This window comes from Bombina bombina, chromosome 3 (assembly GCF_027579735.1).
Source record: "Bombina bombina isolate aBomBom1 chromosome 3, aBomBom1.pri, whole genome shotgun sequence".
Classification (NCBI taxonomy): domain Eukaryota; kingdom Metazoa; phylum Chordata; class Amphibia; order Anura; family Bombinatoridae; genus Bombina; species Bombina bombina.
Window position 1 is genome coordinate 489,229,658 of NC_069501.1, and position 20,950 is coordinate 489,250,607.

At 41.8% G+C, this 20,950-nt stretch overlaps 1 protein-coding gene across 5 annotated transcripts in view; it reads left to right on the forward strand.

Annotated features, from left to right (window-relative positions):
- The window catches only part of DCAF6 (DDB1 and CUL4 associated factor 6), an 863,174-nt gene that overhangs the window by 307,153 nt on the left and 535,071 nt on the right, over window positions 1-20,950 (forward strand). For all 5 annotated transcript variants that reach the window (XM_053706826.1, XM_053706828.1, XM_053706829.1 and 2 more), the window contains exons 8-9: window positions 8,822-8,915; window positions 11,160-11,282. In XM_053706826.1, coding sequence (XP_053562801.1) covers window positions 8,822-8,915; window positions 11,160-11,282 — 217 coding nt within the window. The remainder of the gene's footprint in view (window positions 1-8,821; window positions 8,916-11,159; window positions 11,283-20,950) is intronic.

The window sequence follows — 20,950 nt, forward strand, 5'->3', positions numbered from 1 at the left end:
TCAAAGAAGGAACGTTTGTTACACAATTTGGACGTAGTCCGTGCTCTAAAATTCTATTTAGAGGCCACTAAAGATTTCAGACAAACATCTTCTTTGTTTGTTGTTTATTCTGGTAAAAGGAGAGGTCAAAAGGCAACTTCTACCTCTCTTTCTTTTTGGCTTAAAAGCATTATCCGATTGGCTTATGAGACTGCCGGACGGCAGCCTCCTGAAAGAATCACAGCTCATTCCACTAGGGCTGTGGCTTCCACATGGGCCTTCAAGAACGAGGCTTCTGTTGACCAGATATGTAAGGCAGCGACTTGGTCTTCACTGCACACTTTTGCCAAATTTTACAAATTTGATACTTTTGCTTCTTCAGAGGCTATTTTTGGGAGAAAGGTTTTGCAAGCCGTGGTGCCTTCCATTTAGGTGACCTGATTTGCTCCCTCCCTTCATCCGTGTCCTAAAGCTTTGGTATTGGTTCCCACAAGTAAGGATGACGCCGTGGACCGGACACACCTATGTTGGAGAAAACAGAATTTATGCTTACCTGATAAATTACTTTCTCCAACGGTGTGTCCGGTCCACGGCCCGCCCTGGTTTTTTTAATCAGGTCTGATGAATTATTTTCTCTAACTACAGTCACCACGGTATCATATGGTTTCTCCTATGCATATTTCCTCCTGTACGTCGGTCGAATGACTGGGGTAGGCGGAGCCTAGGAGGGATCATGTGACCAGCTTTGCTGGGCTCTTTGCCATTTCCTGTTGGGGAAGAGAATATCCCACAAGTAAGGATGACGCTGTGGACCGGACACACCGTTGGAGAAAGTAATTTATCAGGTAAGCATAAATTCTGTTATTTATTAAGTTAATCTAGTCCGTAATAACAGTGTAAGCTATGGAGGACTCTGACACGTTAGAGGATTCTCCCTCTTTAACAAGGTCTCATTCCTGTGTTTATTGTGAGGAGGTTCTGGTAGAACAGCCTGCTCAGCTATGTTCCACATGCCTTAATAAAGTTACGACATCTAAAAGTAAACTAATGTCTAGTACTACTGAGCCGTCCACCTCTGCGGGTTTCCTGTCCCGTGAGGTGCGTTCTCTGCATTTATCTCCAATTGCACATGCCTCGCCCCAGGGTCCAACCATTACTCCTGCAAGAGAGATTCGTTGGCCGTCAGATTTTGCGGATCAACTGCAAACGGCGGTATCGAAAGTGTACCATGCCTTACCACGTTCTGCTAAGCGCAAGCGTAGGGCGTATCATGACGGCCCGGCCCAGGGGTTGTCTACACCTATGGAAATATCAGAGGCGTTATATGATGACGAGGCCCACTCCGACTTTTCGGAAGAGGCTCCTTCTGGGTCGGAGTCAGTCATCTAAACCTCCGGCTGCGGAAGAGCCTGACTTTAGGTTTAGGATAGAGAATTTGCGCTTTTTGCTGAAGCAAGTGCTTGCTACTCTGGAGGTTCCAGAACAGAAGCTTACGGAGGAACCTGCGATTCCTGTGCTTGATAAGGTATATGAGGACAGGGTGGTGTCTCAGGCCTTCCCAGTTACTGTTAAGATGACTAATATTATTAAGAATGAATGGGAGCGGGGGGGCGGAGCTTATGCTTGGAGCGGCAGGACGTGTTTTGGAGGAGCTCCTGCATGAATTCTATATACTTTGCTTTCTATCTGCAACTAAGAAGAGATATTCTACCAAAGATTGTTTTTTCAGGAAGCTAAGATCCCTGACTTAATATATTTGAGGTACAGGAGCGATCAACTGACACCCTGACCTATGCTCTCCAAGTGAGCTGCGCACACTACTTGTGAATGGCGTGGCTGGGGCTGCCGCATATATTTTCCCTGTAGGCCCCTGGGCCTCAAAGTACACAGATACGATTTCTCTTATAATCCATTTGATACCAGCATCACTGAAGTATACATAAAGCCACCACTGTTATACAAGACAGACAACGGGAGAATTTAGAGAAGTTTGTGGCACCGCACATTATCCCTTTTAAATGTCTGCGATATAAGATTATATTCCGGGGACTATTACTCTTATGACTAACGGATACCCTGCACCAAACTCTTCACCATTTGTAATGGCGGACATCGCACATGTACTGACCGAACTTCTTGCACAATTCGAATTGGCAGTGCTTCAAAGCATTGACGGCTCGACACAAATTGAAAAGCCTGGGGAGCTTCAAAATCATGTCTCCGTGACAATAACCCCAGAAGCAACGTTGCCCATGGCCCAACAAAAGCGGGTCAATGACAAGTCACAATGGCAGGATCAGGTCTCAAAGGATACGGCTGATCCCCGAGAACAGGACGCTGAACATTTTGACCCACCAGAAGATCCAGAGTATAAACAGGGCAACCCAGTATACCTGTCCAGTATGGTGAGACCGACAGCGAGGGGCCCTAGCGGTTTGACTGCTGACCGCGGGCTATCACTCTGGATGACCCGCATGGAGGAAGTAGATGGATGTGGATATAACGCAGTCAACTGTGTTGTATTGGCTGTACTACTACAGGAGATTTGCTTCCAAGCAGCTCAGATGCTAGACCAGCCGGCTTCACTGAAACCCTATGCCGCTCTCTTGGGGCAAGTTTTCTGGACTACTGGCGTGGGATAGGTGAATATGCCCCACTCGAGAGGAACTACATCCTAGTGTCTGTGTGGTTAATCACTCGGATTCATATTATATACTTTTGCTGACAGGACTTGAGTTATTTATGACGGCAGTAATGCCTGATGTCTTAGTTCTTGGTCACTTCGTTCTGGGACTTACACTATCACCCCCAACACATTGCCTGATTACCATGGCGGCTTCAGTTTGTAAGTAACTAGTTGCGAGTTTCATATTTTAATTTTTATGATCTTGGTTTGAATGTGGATGCGTGGATGTGATGCTTTTTAGCTAAGTCTGTAGCAGTGTGATATGTGCAACACGCCGGTTTATTACCCTGATATAATAGTTCAGTTAACATATACTGTTTTCTCGCTGATCTGAATATGCGTACTATATAATGGCCTCCAGGCATGCTTTGTTAGCCTCTCATAGGGGCTTTGTTAGCCTCTCATAGGCTTACACTGAAATATCTATGTATGTCAGGCTAGTTATGGGCATATCTCTTAAGCTATAGTCCTACAGAAAACTGACCCACTGTATATAACGGTCTCATGTTTATTTAGCTTTGTACACTACATTTTGCAGAAGGGTTAAATGTGTATCAGTGGAGCAGCAATATTAACTCTGCCTTGAGATACTGCGCTAATTGATATAACTGTGAGACACTTTCAAACACACTTATGCCCCAGCTCTCTCCAAGTGCCGAAGGCTGCTATATTAACTGAGTCCCAAACAGTTTACTGATTTGATTGTTTTGCATTTAATTCAACATGTTGTTCTGTTCTAACATATCCTACTCGAGATTTATTGTTCCCCATATAGGAGATTTAGACTGAGGATTAATGCATATTACAGATTTCTTCTACATACTCCTGAGTCCCGATAATAACAAAAGAGATTTCACTTATTTTAATATGCAGCTTACTTTCCCTCTAGCCCTCTAGATGGCAGTATAGGCATATAGGAATTCTCTGTCTTGTTGCTGCATGCTCCTTTTCCTGTTTCCATAACGTGGATGATATCGGCTAGTGCCCACTGCTATTTGTTAGCTACTACTGTTTATAGCTTTACACATGTGTTCTTTAGACAAATGGAGGTTATTTAGGCTATTCTGCAGTTGTAAATTAAACATGTTAAGTAGCATTTTAAATTCTGTTTGGCTAGCTAGCAATTTATAATAGGTACTCAGTTTTTCATCCTGACCTAACTGGAGCTATCAGTTTCAAGTTATGGAGCCTAGTAATAAGTATGAAATGAGGAAAAAGGAAGCTGAGTCCCAGGGTCAGTAATGGAGTTTATTGCAATGCAGGCTTACAACAGGTTAGGTGAGCTCCATCTAACGCGTTTCGCGCATGGGCACATGCGCTTCATCAGAGTAATAAGGAGCCTAATGTCATTTATATTGCAATTATGTGTCAGAGGATGGGTCAGGACAATTTTTGTTCAGTCTAGTGTCTTATATGTGCATTTAGGAGTAATTGACATTGAGGTGATGACAAGTTGTGTCTCCTTACTACAGTATACCATATGATATCTCCTAGAATGCCTTATTATCCTACTATATTACTGAGGTCTCTTTTTTGCACTATTGTTACTGTTGCATGTTAGAGTGTAAACTATATCTTCCCCTCCATTACCTTGCTTACTTCGCAGTTGTTTGAAACTATCTGCCCAGTAACATATTTCTAACATGTCTTTCTATATGCCCTCACCCATTTAAAACCCCTGACCTGTGCCAAGGGGCATGCCTCCAGCGGCCGAGGCGGCATGTCCACATAAGTTATTTTTTATTGACAGGAATGCATGTAACTGCCGAATCCCAATTGTTAACCTTGCCTCATCTAGTTTTGTTACTGAACTCAGGTTTTAACAGTGATATGCAACTTTCAAGTATGATTTCCCCTGTTTATATGTATATAAAGAAATAGGGAGGATTTAAACAATACAACAAATGTTTCTCCCTATATAACTATACTGTAGCCAATTCTAGTCCTAGCTTTAGTATAGTTCAACTATAGTATACATTTATTTTTAGGTGCTGCAGATATAAGTACTACTGTTAGCTATATATCTACAGGGTGATATACAGGCCAGGCTATATGTTCATTTTTATTTACCTGAGCTCTTCCTAAACAGGGGAACTCAATATTTTACATGCCACATGTGATATATTTTAGGACTATATATCCAGGATATAGACAGGGAACATACTAAGTTACTTCTATCTGCTGTAGAGTCCCTACCCTTACAATTCCACTTGACTGATCTTGCTCCATAAGTAGTTTGGCTCCGTATTCCCCCCTAAGGGTTCTCCCTTAGTATATGTTTACTAATGTAAACTAAGGAACACAGATTCCCTCGCATTTTCCCATTCTTTATTATATATTTGATACAATTCAGCGGCCCATATAAGCCCCTTCCCTATATAAGAAAAAACGAGGAAGATACAGGTTGTTAGTGCCAGTAAGATTTAATATTGGTTTAGATTAAGATGGTGTTGCCATAGAAATATTACACAATATCACTTTTTATATGTTTGAAATTATGCTTTATCTGGATGGGTTCTATGTAACACTACTTTTTATACACCCATCAATTTTAAATGATACGTACTGACTTACAAGAGCTGTTTTGAAAGTAACCTGTTTATATTGCACTGTATACTGTGATGTTTATTTTGAATTTCCTCAATAAAAAAAAAAAAAAAAAAAAAAAAAAAGAATGAATGGGAGCGATTAGGTTCTTCCTTTTCCCCTTCTTCTTCCTTTAAGAAACTGTTCCCCGTTCCGGACTCTCAGCTTGAGTTGTGTGGTACTGTCCCTAAGGTGGATGGTGCTATCTCCACGCTCGCGAAGCGGACAACTATTCCTCTCGAGGATAGTTTGTCGTTTAAAGAGCCCATGGATAAAAAGTTGGAAAACATGTTAAGGAAGATGTTTCAACACACTAGAGTGTGCAAGGGATCTCTCCTCTCTCTGCGTTATTGTACCAGTACACCAAGCAGAAAGGGGTCTAGGGTACTAGTGAAATCTTTTTGTTCTTCCAAAGAAAGAGGGCGTGTTCCGCCCAATTTTGGACCTAAAGTGTTTAAACAAGTTTCTGAGTGTTTCATCGTTCAAAATGGAAACGATCAGATCTATTCTGCCCCTAGTTCAAGAGGGACAGTTCATGACAACTATATACTTGAAGGATGCTTACCTTCATGTGTCAATTCACAGGGACCACTTCAAGTTCCTAAGATTTGCGTTTCTGGACCAACACTTCCAGTTTGTGGCCCTCCCCTTTGGTCTGGTGCAGCCCCGAGAGTCTTCACGAAGGTTCTGGGGGCACTACTTGCAGTGGCCAAAGCCAGAGGCATTGCTGTGGTGGCCTATCTGGATGACATCCTATTCCAGGCGCCGTTGCTCAGTCTTGCAAAGGATCATTCGAGGGCTCTTCTTTTTTGCTCCAATCTAACGGTTGGAAAATCAACTCGGGAAAGAGTTCCCAGTTCCCAGCAACAGTGTGGAGTTCCTGGGCACGATAATAGACTCTATGTCCATGAAAATATTTCTCACAGACCATCAACGCAGGAAGATTGCATCCTCGTGGCTCAGTGTATGGAGGTGATCAGACTCATCGTTTCCATTTCCAGCATAGACGTTATTCCATTCGCCAGGTTCCATCTCAGACCTCTTCAATTGTGCGTGTTGAAGACAGTGAAACAGTGATCATTCAGTTCTCTCACAGCAGATATCCATGGATGCTCGGACTCGGATCTCCCTCTCTTGGTGGATCCGTCCGGAGCAACTGTCCATGGGGACATCCTTCTTGAGACCGTCCTGGGAGATTGTGACCACGGATGCAAGTCTGGCAGGCTGGGGAGCTGTTTGGGTGCCAGGATGGCACAAGGAAAATGGACCCAGGAGGAGTCTCTCCTTCCGATAAATATACTGGAACTCCGAGAAATCTACAATGCTCTGAAGGCATGGCCTCCTCTGGGGTTGTTCAGCTTCATCAGATTCCAGACCGACATCGTTACCTCGGTGGCTTACATCAACATCTTGGGGGGGTATGAGGAGCTCCCTAGCCATGAGGGAGCGGTCTCGGATCTTTGAGTGGGTCGAGTCCCACAGCTGCTCGCTCTCAGTGATTCACATTCTATGTGTGGACAACTGGGAAGCAGATTTTCTAAGCAGGCAATCCTTCCATCCGGGGGACTGGTCTCTCCACCCGAAGTGTTTGCGGAGATTTGTCTCAGGTGGGGATCGCCTGACATAGATCTCATGGCATCCAGACTCAATTGCAAGCTACCCCGATACGAGTTGAGGTCAAGGGATACCCAGGCAGAGATGATAGATGCCTTGGTGGTACCTTGGGGGTTCAGCCTAGCTTACATTTTTCCACCGTTACCACTTCTACCTCGTGTAGTGGCACGGATCAAACAGGAGCAAGCTTTGGCCATTCTGATTGTTACATCATGGCCGCGGAGGACATGGTTTGCGGATCTGGTGGGCATGTCATCCTCTCTTAGTGGAGGTTACCCTGTCGCAGGGATCTGCTGGAACAGGGTCCTTTTCAACATCAAAATCTTGATTCTCTGAGGCTGACTGCGTGGAGATTGAACGCCTAGTCTTGGCCAAGAGAGGCTTTTCTGAAAGTGTGATTGATACACTTATTTAGTCAAGGAAGCCAGTCACTCGTCGCATCTACCATAAGGTGTGGAGGACTTACTTGTCCTTGTGTGAGAAGCATGGATATCCTTGGCATAAGGTGAAGGTATCCAGGATTCTGTCTTTTCTCCAAGAGGGTTTGGAGAAGGGTCTTGCCGCCAGTTCCTTAAAGGGACAGATTTCGGCGTTATCAGTCTTGTTGCATAGGAGACTCGCTGAGCTCCCTGACATACAATCTTTTGTTCAGGCTCTGTCTAGAATCAGGCCTGTCTTTAGACAGTCTGCCCTTCCATGGAGCTTAAACTTGGTCCTTAAGGTATTGCAGAAGGTTTGGTTTGAGCCTATGCACTCCATTAACATTAAGATTCTGTCCTGGAAGGTTCATTTCCTTTTGGCTATTGCATCAGCACGCAGAGTATCTGAACTGGCTGACTTGCATTGTGAGCATCCTTATCTGGTTCGCACTGGTTTGGGGTTTCTTCCCAAGGTGGTGTCTAACCGTAACATCAATGGGGAAATAGTTGTTCCTTCTTTATGTCCTAACCCTTCTTCTTCTAAGGAGAGGCTCCTTCTTTACCTGGATGTGGTTCGTGCCTTAAAGTTCTATCTTCTGTCCATAAAGGATTTCAGACAGTCTACATCTATTTTTGTGATGTATTAAGGGAAGCGCAAGGGGCAGAAAGCCTCTTCTACTTCTTTGTCCTTTTGGTTGAGGAGCTTGATTCGCTTGGCCTTTGAGACAGCGGGACATAAGCCTCCTCAGAGGATCACGGCTCATTCAACTAGAGCTGTGGCTTCGTCAAGAATGAGGCCTCTATGGAGCAAATTTGTAAGGCGGCTACCTGGTCCTCCTTACACACTTTTGCAAAGTTTTACCAATTTGACGTTTTTGCTTCTGTGTGAAGCTATTTTTGGGAGAAAGGTTTTGCAGGCTGTGGTGCCCTCAGATTAGGGTCCGCCTTTTACCCTCCTGTTTTCATTCAGTGTCCTCTAGAGCTTGGGTATATGTTCCCAACAGTAATGAATGAAGCCGTGGACTCTCCTCCCCTTTAGATGGAAAAAATAAATCATGCTTACCTGATAATTTCATTTCCATCGAGGGGAAGAGAGTCCACGGCTCCCAACCGTATCTCTGATGGGCGGACTTAAGTTTAATTCATCTTCTGGCACCATTTATACCCTGATGTTTCTCCTATTGTTCCTTGTTCCCTCAGCAGAATGACTGGGGGATGAGGGGAGTGGGGGAGGTATTAAAGCCTTTGGCTGGGGTGTCTTTGCCTCCTCCTGGTGGCCAGGTTTTTAATTCCCAACAGTAATGAATGAAGCCGTGGACTCTCCTCCCCTCGATGGAAATTAAATTATCAGGTGAGCATAATTTATGTTTTTAAAAACCTTTGCAATTTACTCCAGGTTTCATCTAGTGTTCAAAACTATATAACACTGTTAAAAACATCTGAATCATAGAAGTACAATTGTGCCTTTCATGTCGTTTTATTATTGCCCTTGATTTAATTGTTTACAGTTTTTTTTGCTTTTTCTTCCCTCATAAAGGCACGACAGCCTCCTGTTAAACGTCTAAGGTTACGGGGAGATTGGTCTGACACTGGACCACGAGCAAGACCTGAGAGTGAACGTGACAGAGAGGGTATAGACAAGTGTTTAAATATATTGATAGGAATTTTTATTTTCTTTACTATATTTCAACATGTGTCTAATTGTGATCAGCAAATATGTCATTTCATGGGGCAAATGGTTCGGATTTTCATATTACAGAACATGCAGCATTTGTTTTTGTGCCAATCAATGCTATATTTTGCTATACTGAATGTAATATTCCAATATCTTGGGCATATAGGTACATTCTGTTTTCCTTTCTACCTCTATTTGTGTTCTTTATATATTATAATTCATGTATTCCCTCTTCTTTCTCCCTCCTTTAAAGGGACATGAAACCCACAATTTTTCTTTCATGATCCAGATAGAGTGTACAATTTTAAACTATGTTCCAATGTACTTGTATTTATATTGCTTATTTCTCTTGGTATCCTCTGTTGAAGAAGCAGTGATGCTCTACTGAGATCCAGCTGAACACATTGTGCCCCAAGGCAGAACATACAGTGATCTGAGATGTCATCGCAGAAAATGCAGCATGTCTGCAGAATGAACAGGACACATGCAGGAACTGTTACTGCTTTAACTTTGCAGCTCTGCTTCACGTCAGGCTGTTCTCTTCAAACAGAGCTGTGTTCTGGCTGCACTGTGTAAGTTTTCATTAACACAGTGCATCCACAGCAAAGTGCTGTTTGAAGTGAACAGTGAAATATGCAGGAGAGCTGCAAAGCAGCAGCTCATTGATTGTTGACTGGCTCAGATTTTTTTCAAACCCGCCAACTAGCCTTTCCCAGTATGCAAAGCATTTTTTTTCTGAATGTAAGACATTCTTATGAGCAACGCATCTTTTTTTTATTACTACATTTCTATGTTAGACTAAGAGAAAAGGAAACAAAATTTATTCAAGAGACTTTTTACAATTTATTTGTTTTGTCTGCAGCTCATTTGCAATGCAATTTTCAACTGCTGCAATATATTATAAAACTTTTAAAATTGCTTTATTATCTAGTTAACCAACACACTGCAATTTAACTGGTGCTTTAGTGTAACTGCCTAATTTAAAATTGAATTTAAAAATAACCTGCAGAAAAAAAAAAAAATTCACTAAACAAATCTCATCGCAGAAAGTGAAAAAAAGTTCTGCATCTGGGACATTGTGTGAGCCAATAACATGAGGCATATATGTGCAGCCACCAATCAGCAGCTTCTGAGCCTACCTAGGTATCCTTTTAAACAAAGGATGCCAAACGAATGAAACAAATTAGACAATAGAAGTAAATTGGAAAGTTGTTAAAAATTACATGCTCCTATCTAAATCATGAATGCAAAAAAATTGGGGTTCATGTCCCTTTTCATTATGCGTGTCCACAATCTTGATTCTTTCCTCACCTTATGCCATTTTTTTCTTTTGCCCTCTCATACACTTTGATTTCATCATTATTTTGTTTTAAACTTAAAGTGAAGGTAAAGTTTTAGCAGCCATCAATCGTATTTATAATTCTTTCACTATTAATCAAGTCGCTAGCTTTTTTTTCTAAAAAAAATTATTCATTTATGTAATTTTATATCTAGATTTTTCTTACGTTCCCTTACGATTCTCCTCCCATTCACCATTTCCTGGTTTCGGATACTATGACGTATAGAGCGGTCCCACCCGCTCTATACGTATCTACTCAGCTCGTGCACATCGAGCCTCGATAAACCGCGCATGCGCATCATTTTTAGACTCTCTTCTTTGCGCATGCGTTAATCTCGGTTGATGCGGTCAAAACAATGCCTACAATAACTAGTGGATAATGCGCATGCGCGAAACGTGAACGCGCGCGCTTGGGAACTGGATGTAAAAAATGTTACGCATGCGCATCAGGAACCATACCAAGATGACGTAAATTGACGGCCGCCTAACGGCCAAAGAATCAATTGGTTGGCTAAACAACGTGATCGTTGTTTATAAAAAATAAATAAATTACGGGTTGATTTTCGGCTAGCCGAGTTGATGACAATAATATAGGATATTGTTGGTAATATAAAGATTTATAGATTTTGATGAATGAAAGTGATATTTATTTGGATGAATTTGTAAAATTATTTAGAATAGAACCTTTTTGTTTACCTTCACTTTAATACTAACCTAGATGTGTTACAGGAAACCCCTTTATAACACCCTTCTATTATTTTTGTGAAACATGTATTTTAAATAGCCTGAGGCCTACAAGAAAAGAAAAAAAAAGTGTTTTGAAGAAAAACTTGATAATAAGCTAGTTTTCATGTATTTTAGGTGATCAAAGTACCAATGCAACATTAATGCAAAGAATGTCCGACATGCTGTCTCGGTGGTTTGAAGAAGCTAGCGAAGTTGCGCAAAGCAACAGCAGAAGACGAGGAAGAACTCAAAACAGAGGTGCTTATCATACTACTATTAAAGGGACATGATACCTAAATGTTCAAACACATGTAAGTGATGCAGCATAGCTGTAAAAGGCGGATTAGAAAATATCATCTGAACATCACTGTAAAAAAGGAAGATATTTTACCTCAAATTTCCTAAGTATTCACACCCCACTAGAAAAAAAGCTTTAAGCAGCCAGTCAGGATACTTGTCCCAGGACTTTCTAGGGAGTGTGCATCCGGCATGTGCAGGCACAGTCATGTTATTTTTCTATTCAGTTTAAGTAAGTTCTATAAACATCTCATGAGATCACAGCAAAGGCAAAGCATTACCTCAGCACTGCTGATGCTGCTTGGCTATTTTTTATTTTATTTTTTGTTTGTTTTGTTTTTTCAACTTGCAACTGGACAGCAGCTGAAATATAATGGTTTACTCAGCACTTACTCTAGTGAGCTGAAGAAATTTGAGGTAAAATATATAGGTGATATTTTCTTGTTAGCTTTCAAGTCATTTAGCATATGAGTATTATGTCCCTTTAATGGTATTTTTTAATCATTTATCAGAGGGGAGTAGAAAAAAAATGCTACTACATTTATAATATTGTGACCCATATTGTTACCCATTTGATTAATCACTGGAGGGCAATACAGCATATACAGAGTATTTAAAAAGATGAGTTAGAAAATATTGCATGGATATCTTTTATACAAAAAAGGAAGATATTTTATCTCAAACTTTTCTCATTTCAACAGAGTAAGTGCTCTGTTTACAGTTATCTTTCAGCTACTCTTTTTTTAAAACAAAAAAACAAAACAAAAAAACAGCAAATTTGCATCATCAGTGCTGAGTTTACAGTTCGGTTGACTGTGATCTTTTGGTATTTCACCATGATCTTGCAACATTTCATACTAAATTTCTGAGGAAGGAACTAAATGTACTGTGCCTGCATATGCCAAATGCACTCTCCCTTTTATGTCACGGGACAAGCTTCCTTATTGGCTGCTTATAGTCTCTTTACAATAGGATGTGGCTACTGAGAAATTTTGAGGTGAAGCAACTTCCTTTTTTATACAGAGATATTTTTTATTTATCACAAAGATGTTATATTTTCTAGTCAGCATTTTACAGACTTACTGCTTTTTTTAGGTGATTCAGCATTTTGGTAACATGTCCCTTTACATTTGGGCAGTTGCAAATGCAGTATTCTTACCAGATGGGTGGCATTATCAAGTAGCTGGTTAGGGGCAGATTAATACATAAATTGCAATATTTATAACATTTTCTGTTATTTATAAATATTACTTAAGCTATTAAAAGCACAAATTGCATAATTTATTATAGTGAGTTAATGATAATTTGCAAAAAACACGGAACAAATTAATATTAGCTCATTTTAGATTAATATTGGCTTAAATTTAAGGTGAGATGTAAGTAAAATCAATCGGGTGGTGTGCCCATTAAATAGGTCCTTGGGAGAATACTTCAATAGTAAGTTACAGACTATTCTAAAGCACTGAAACAGAACATCTTTGTGAATGCTTTAAAATAATGGAACTATTAAAGGAACAGGAAATTCTAAATTATTTTAGACACATGGGAAATGTAACTTCATAACTGTAGTCTTTCCCTTTAAATACAGTTTTAGAGTTACAACATAGGGCCCCATTTAAGAATGTTCTGAAGAACAAGTTTTGCTTCCCTGAACCTGTTGCCTTCATTTGACCCTGTTCACCTCTTTGTGCAATGCCGCCTGCTCGCAAACAGCCAATCGTGTGTGAGCAGGGGCTGTCAATTACTCTGGTCAGATTTGTCTGGGTTGATTTTAATCCGCAAGCTCAGAGCTGGTTTATAGGTTTGGAAGCAGTCGTTAGATCGCTGCTTCCAAACCTATGTCAGCTCTGAGTTGGCAGATTAAAAGCACCCCGGTACAAGTCCAACCGGGTTGATTCTTTACTATTGGCTGCAATAAAGGCGCTCCAAAGCTGCATCTGCAACTTATTAAATGGAGCCCATAGTATTTGGCCATAGCTCACACAAATTATATGGGAACAAAGAGCTATTGCAAAAGGTATGATTCCGGAGTATTTCTCCTACATTTGTGTGTCCGGTCCACGGCTTCATCCTTACTTGTGGGATATTCTAATTCCCTACAGGAAATGGCAAAGAGAGCACACAGCAAAAGCTGTCCATATAGCCCCCCCTCTGGCTCCGCCCCCCAGTCATTCTCTTTGCCACTCTGAACAAGTAGCATCTCCACGGGGATGGTAAAGAGTATGTGGTGTTAGTTGTAGTTTTATTTCTTCTATCAAGAGTTTGTTATTTTAAAATAGTGCCGGTTTGTACTATTTACTCTACAACAGAAAGTGATGAAGATTTCTGTTAATAGAGGAGTATGATTTTAGCACCAGTAACTAAAATCCATTGCTGTTCCCACGCAGGACTGTTGAAACCAGAGAACTTCAGTTGGGGGGAACAGTTTGCAGACTTATCTGCTTCAGGTATGACCAGTCTCTTTTCTAACAAGACCCAGTAATGCTAGAAGACTGTCAGTTTTCCCTTATGGGATCGGTAAGCCATTTTCTTAGACTCAGTAACAGAATTAAGGCTTATAAATTGGGCTCTATGCTGGTTGACACTATTGTGGGCTAAATCGATTTATTTATATCATATTTATATGACATTTGGAGTGTTTTGTGAACTTTGAAACACTTTTGGGAACGTTTATTTGCGTCTGGCAGTTGTTTAGACGCCTAATCTAGTCAGAAAGGCCCCTTCACTCTGGTATGCAGAGGGAGGAGGCCTCATTTTCGCGCCTCAGTTGTGCAGTTACCTTCTATAGGCAGTGCATGCAGCTTCACATGAGAGGGTCCTGTGGCTGAGAAAAGGACTCAGGAAGTCTTATTTCTGTGGTGAATAACCCCTAAGGAAGGTAAAAGCCGCAGCAAAGTCTGTGGCAGGGACTGTAGTGTGTTTAAACCGGTAAATTGAACTATTAGCTCCGGTTTGCTCATTTAAGGGTTTAGAGACTTGAAATTTGGTGTGCAATACTTTCAAAGCATTAAGACACTGGGGTGTAAATTTCATAAAGATCGGATATTTCTTTCATAGTTTTTCAAACATTCAGAAATAAAGTGTGCTCTTTTTATTATTTAAAGAGACAGTAATGGTTTTGTTTAAAATTGTTTTTATTGCATTAATAGTCTGCCTAAATCTTTCTAACATGTCTGTACCCTCAGATAGCATATGTTCTGTGTGTACCTCCTTTAAATGTATGTGCAAATTGTGCCATGGCGTCCAAGCAAAGTAAGGACAGTACTGTCACATTTAATAAGATGCCCAACACCAGTTTTGCCCGCACAGGCGATACCTAGTACATCTAGCGCGCCAATGCTTGTTACTATGCAGCAATTAACAGCAGTAATGGATAATTCTATAGCAGCTCTTTTATCCAAACTGCCAGCATTTCCCAGAAAGCGTGATTGCTCAGTTTTAAATACAGAGGATGAGCAAGTAGGCGCTGACGATAATTTATCTGTTATACCCTCACATCAATCTGAGTTGGCAGTGAGGGAGGGTCTGTCTGAGGGAGAAATTTCTGATTCAGGAAAAATTTCTCAGCAGGCAGAACCTGATATCGTGGCATTTAAATTTAAGCTAGACCATCTCCGTGCCCTGCTTAAGGAGGTGCTAGCTACTCTTGATGATTGTGATTCTTTGGTGATTCCAGAGAAGTTGTGCAAAATGGACAAATTCTTAGAGGTCCCAGTGCACGCTGATGCTTTTCCGATACCCAAGAGGGTGGCGGACATAGTGACTAAGGGAATCCAGTTTCGAAGAAGGAACGTTTGTTACACAACCTAGATGTGGTCCGTGCTTTAAAATTCTATTTAGAAGCAACAAAGGATTTCAGACAGACATCATCCTTGTTTGTCGTTTATTCTGGTAAGAGGAGAGGGCAGAAAGCTACTGCTACCTCTTTCCTTTTGGCTGAAAAGCATCATCCGATTGGCTTATGAGACTGCCGGACGGCAGCCTCCTGAACGAATTACAGCTCACTCTACTGGAGCTGTGGCTTCTGAGGCATCTGTTGAACAGATCTGTAAGGCAGCAACTTTGTCTTCTCTGCATACTTTTGCCAAATTTTACAAATTCGATACTTATGCTTCTTCGGAGGCTGTTTTTGGGAGAAAGGTTTTGCAAGCTGTGGTGCCTTCCGTTTAGGTTACCTGACTTGTTCCCTCCCTTCATCCGTGTCCTAAAGCTTTGGTATTGGTTCCAACAAGTAAGGATGAAGCCGTGGACTGGACATACCAATGTAGGAGAAAACAGAATTTATGTTTACCTGATAAATTTCTTTCTCCTACGGTGTGTCCGGTCCACGGCCCGCCCTGGCTTTTAGTCAGGTTTAAAATTTTTATTTTCTGTACACTACAGTCACCACGGCACCTTATAGTTTCTCCTTTTTCTCCTAACCGTCGGTCGAATGACTGGGGGGCGGAGCCAGAGGGGGGGCTATATGGAAAGCTTTTGCTGTGTGCTCTCTTTGCCATTTCCTGTAGGGAATGAGAATATCCCACAAGTAAGGATGAAGCTGTGGACCGGACACACCGTAGAGAAAGAAATTTATCAGGTAAACATAAATTCTGTTTTTTCTGAACAAGAAATGTTTAACCTATACTATTTTTATATACATTTTGTTTTTATATAGACTTTGTTATGGTTTATTGGAAGCGATCCTGCCAATGACAATAGGGGAGCTCAAGTATCTTCAAATCATTGTTTGTTATATCTTTAGGTCTTTTGTATTATTTTCTTTTATGTTTCAATTAAGCTAGTTAAAAAAAAAAAAAGAAACTTAAAATAATTTGAAAAGAACCATTTCTCTTGTTAAGTGTGTTCAGTCCACGGGTCATCCATTACTTATGGGATATATTCTCCTCCCCAACAGGAAGTTGCAAGAGGATCACCCAAGCAGAGCTGCTATATAGCTCCTCCCCTCACATGTCATATCCAGTCATTCTCTTGCAACCCTCAACAAAGAAGGAGGTCGCGGGAGGAGTTGGAGTTTTTACTTAATTATTCTTCAATCAAAAGTTTATTTTAAATGGCACCGGAGTGTGCTGTTTTTCTATCTCAGGCAGTATTTGGAAGAAGAAACTGCCTGCGTTTTCTATGATCTTAGCAGGCGTAACTAAGATCCACTGGCTGTTCTCGACATTCTGAGGAGTGGGGTAACTTCAGAACATGGGAATAGCATGTGGGGTCCACCGCAAATGAGGTATGTGCAGTACAATATTTTCTGGGAATGGAATTGACTAAGAAAATACTGCTGTTACCCGTATGATGTAAGTACAGCCTTAAATGCAGTAGTAGTGACTGGTATCAGGCTGATAAATGTATGCACAGTAGAGTTATTTTATAGGGACTAGAATTTGACTGTGAAAATACTGTTAATACTGAAATAATGCTTAAGCCTTATCTGCAGTGGTAGCGACTGGTTGCAGGCTTAGTAATAACTTTGCATGACATTTAAAGAAGTTTATTTTCAAAACATTTACTGGCATGTTATTCGTTTTGTGAGGTACTTTGGTGATAAATCATTTGGGCATGAATTTTTTTCCACATGGCTAACGTATATTTCTGCATAGAAACCGTTATATCAGGTCTCCCACTGTTGTAAATGAGCGGGAGGGGCCTCTTTTTAGCGCCTTGTTGCGCAGTTAAAATTCTAGCACAGTCTTCCTGCTTCTTCCTCCTTGATCCAGGACGTCTCTAGAGAGCTCAGGGGTCTTCAAAATTCGTTTTTTGAGGGAGGTAATCAGTCACAGCAGACCTGTGACGGTGTGTTAGACTGTGATAAAAACGTTTAATATTAATTTGATATCCGTTTTTTTGGGTACTGAGGGGTTAATCATCTGGTTGCTAATGGGTGCAATCCTCTGCTAATTAATGCATTTAAAGAATTGTTGACTATAACTGAATTATTTTTTTGTTACTCAACTGTGTTTTTTAAAAGCGCTGCAGCGTTTTTTATATTGCTTGCAAACTTATTGAAAGTATTTTCCAAGCTTGCTAGCTTCATTGCTAGTCTGTTTAAACATGTCTGATACAGAGGAATCTGCTTGTTCATTATGTTTAAAAGCCGTTGTGGAGCCCAATAGAAATATGTGTACCAATTGTATTGATGTTACTTTGAAAAATCAATCTGTACCGCTTAAAAAATTATCACCAGACAACGAGGGGGCAGTTATGCCGTCTAACTCTCCTCACGTGTCAGTACCTTCGTCTCCCGCTCGGGAGGTGCGTGAGATTGAGGCGCCAAGTACATCAAGGCCCTTACAAATCACTTTACATGATATGGCTAATGTTATGAAAGAAGTATTATACAATATGCCAGAGTTAAGAGGCAAGCGCGACAGTTCTGGGTTAAGGACAGAGCGCGCCGATGACACGAGAGCCATGTCTGATACTGCGTCACAATTTGCAGAACATGAGGACGGAGAGCTTCATTCTGTGGGTGACGGTTCTGATTCGGGGAGACCGGATTCAGAAATTTCAAATTTTAAATTTAAGCTTGAGAACCTCCGCGTGTTGCTAGGGGAGGTGTTAGCAGCTCTGAATGATTGTGACACGGTGGCAATCCCAGAGAAATTATGTAAGCTGGATAAATACTACGCGGTGCCGGTGTGTACTGACGTTTTTCCTATACCAAAGAGGCTTACAGAGATTATTAGTAAGGAGTGGGATAGACCCGGTGTGCCTTTTTCCCCTCCTCCGATATTTAGAAAAATGTTCCCTATAGACGCCACCACACGAGACTTATGGCAGACGGTCCCTAAGGTGGAGGGAGCAGTTTCTACTTTAGCCAAGCGTACCACTATCCCGGTGGAGGATAGCTGTGCTTTCTCAGATCCAATGGATAAAAAATTAGAGGGTTATCTTAAGAAAATGTTTATTCAACAAGGTTTTATATTACAGCCTCTTGCATGCATTGCGCCTGTCACTGCTGCAGCGGCATTCTGGTTTGAGTCTCTGGAAGAGGCGATTCGCACAGCACCATTGGATGAGTCTCTGAGCAAGATTAGAACCCTTAAGCTGGCTAATGTGTTTGTTTCAGATGCCGTAGTGCATTTAACCAAACTTACGGCTAAAAATTCCGGATTCGCCATACAGACGCGCAGAGCGCTTTGGCTTAAATCCTGGTCAGCAGATGTAACTTCTAAGTCTAAATTACTAAACATTCCTTTCAAAGGGCAGACCTTATTCGGGCCCGGCTTGAAGGAAATTATTGCTGACATTACTGGAGGTAAGGGCCACACCCTTCCTCAGGACAGGGCCAAATCGAAGGCCAAACAGTCTAATTTTCGTGCCTTTCGTAATTTCAAGGCAGGAGCAGCATCGACTTCCTCCGCTCCAAAACAGGAAGGAACTACTGCTCGTTACAGACAGGGTTGGAAAGGCAACCAGTCATGGAACAAGGGCAAGCAGGCCAGAAAGCCTACTTCCGCCCCTAAGACAGCATGAAGTCAGGGCCCCCTTTCCGGAGACGGATCTAGTGGGGGGCAGACTCTCTCTCTTCGCCCAGGCTTGGGCAAGAGATGTACAGGATCCCTGGACGTTGGAGATTATATCTCAGGGATACCTTCTGGATTTCAAAACTTCTCCTCCACAAGGGAGGTTTCATCTGTCAAGGTTATCAACAAACCTAGTAAAGAAAGAGGCATTTCTACAATGTGTACAAGACCTCTTAGTGATGGGAGTGATCCACCCAGTTCCGCGGACGGAACAGGGGCAAGGGTTTTATTCAAATCTGTTTGTGGTTCCCAAGAAAGAGGGAACCTTCAGACCAATCTTAGATTTAAAAATCTTAAACAAATTCCTAAGGGTTCCATCGTTCAAGATGGAAACCATTCGGTCCATCCTACCCATGATCCAAGAGGGTCAATATATGACCACAGTGGATTTAAAGGATGCCTACCTTCACATACCGATTCACAAAGATCATTATCGGTACCTAAGGTTTGCCTTTCTAGACAGGCATTACCAGTTTGTAGCGCTTCCCTTCGGGTTAGCTACGGCCCCGAGAATTTTTACAAAGGTTCTGGGCTCTCTTCTGGCGGTACTAAGACCACGAGGCATAGCAGTGGCTCCGTACCTAGACGACATTCTGATACAAGCGTCAAGTTTTCAAAATGCAAAGTCTCATACAGAGATAGTTCTAGTTTTTCTGAGGTCGCATGGGTGGAAAGTGAACGTGGAAAAGAGTTCTCTGTTACCACTCACAAGGGTCCCTTTTCTAGGGACTCTTATAGACTCTGTAGAGATGAAGATTTACCTGACGGAGTCCAGGTTATCAAAGCTTCTCAATGCTTGCCGTGTCCTTCACTCCATTCCAAGCCCATCAGTAGCTCAGTGCATGGAAGTGATCGGCTTAATGGTCGCGGCAATGGACATAGTGCCATTTGCGCGCCTACATCTCAGACCGCTGCAACTATGCATGCTAAGTCAATGGAACGGGGATTACTCAGATCTGTCCCCTTTGCTAAATCTGGACCAGGTGTCATGGATTTAACCTTATTCCTGCTGGCCCTTTAATTTACCTGCTCACTCACCTTGCAAGGTTATTTAAACCTTGGACACGCCCTTCCTGTTGCTTCAGTATTGTGATTACTAGCTGTATTCATACAACTACTCTTGCTCTGATATTACCTCTCAGAGTAAAGGAACTACTATCTTAAGGCTTACACTATTTCTCAAAGAAGCTGATCCCTCTGGGTTACTCTGGATTATAACAACATTTGGATTGAATCCTTAATTCATATAACTCCTTGAAGCCTTCTAACCGTCACCCACTAAACCTATTCCTGCTGATTACAACGGATCTAATCTTGTTGCACCGGTAGTTATACTGTATTCCAGCAAAGAGAAAGATCAACTCAGATAAGGACTCACTTTAGAGACTCATACCATATCACTGTACATATTTTGCACGAACTTACAAACTCTTTCCCTGCTGTGTTGCTCTCACACAGCCGCTCTCTCTGCTCGTCTCCACTCCCTCAGCCTGTCAGCTCTGAACACAGCGCGGCACACAGACCTCAGAGTAACTTGCGGCCGGAACGCTGTATAGTCACTCCCTAAGCCTGTCAGCTCTGAACACAGCGCGGCACACAGAACAACAAAGTAACTTGCACTCTCAACTGCCGCCCCACTGAACTTCAGGTACTGTGTAGCATAATTGTTCAGACCCAGGACATACTGCAACAAGGTTGCCTTCAACCTAATTCAGAACTACTGATTAGGTCTTACGTTTCAATAGTAACATACTTGCCAATGATAAACGATACATTGTAACCTATCAGTGTATCTTTGTTAATAGGCATACATTCATACATTTCCGCAGTTGAGATCCATTAAACACCACTCCTTATATAATACTGAAGCCTAATAAAGGATGGATCCAGCGGAGTTACCCCAATTTGTCTACGCTCTCTCCCAGAGAGTTGATCAACTCAGTCAAGGTCTCAGGGATTTACAGGCCCAAACTGTAACTCTCAGTAACATTATCAAGGACTCTATTGGCAAGACCTCTACAGCTGAGACCCCCCCCGAACCTCAAGTCTCAATGCCAGACAAATTTCATGGAGACAGGGCCTTGTTCACTCAGTTTAAAAATTCCT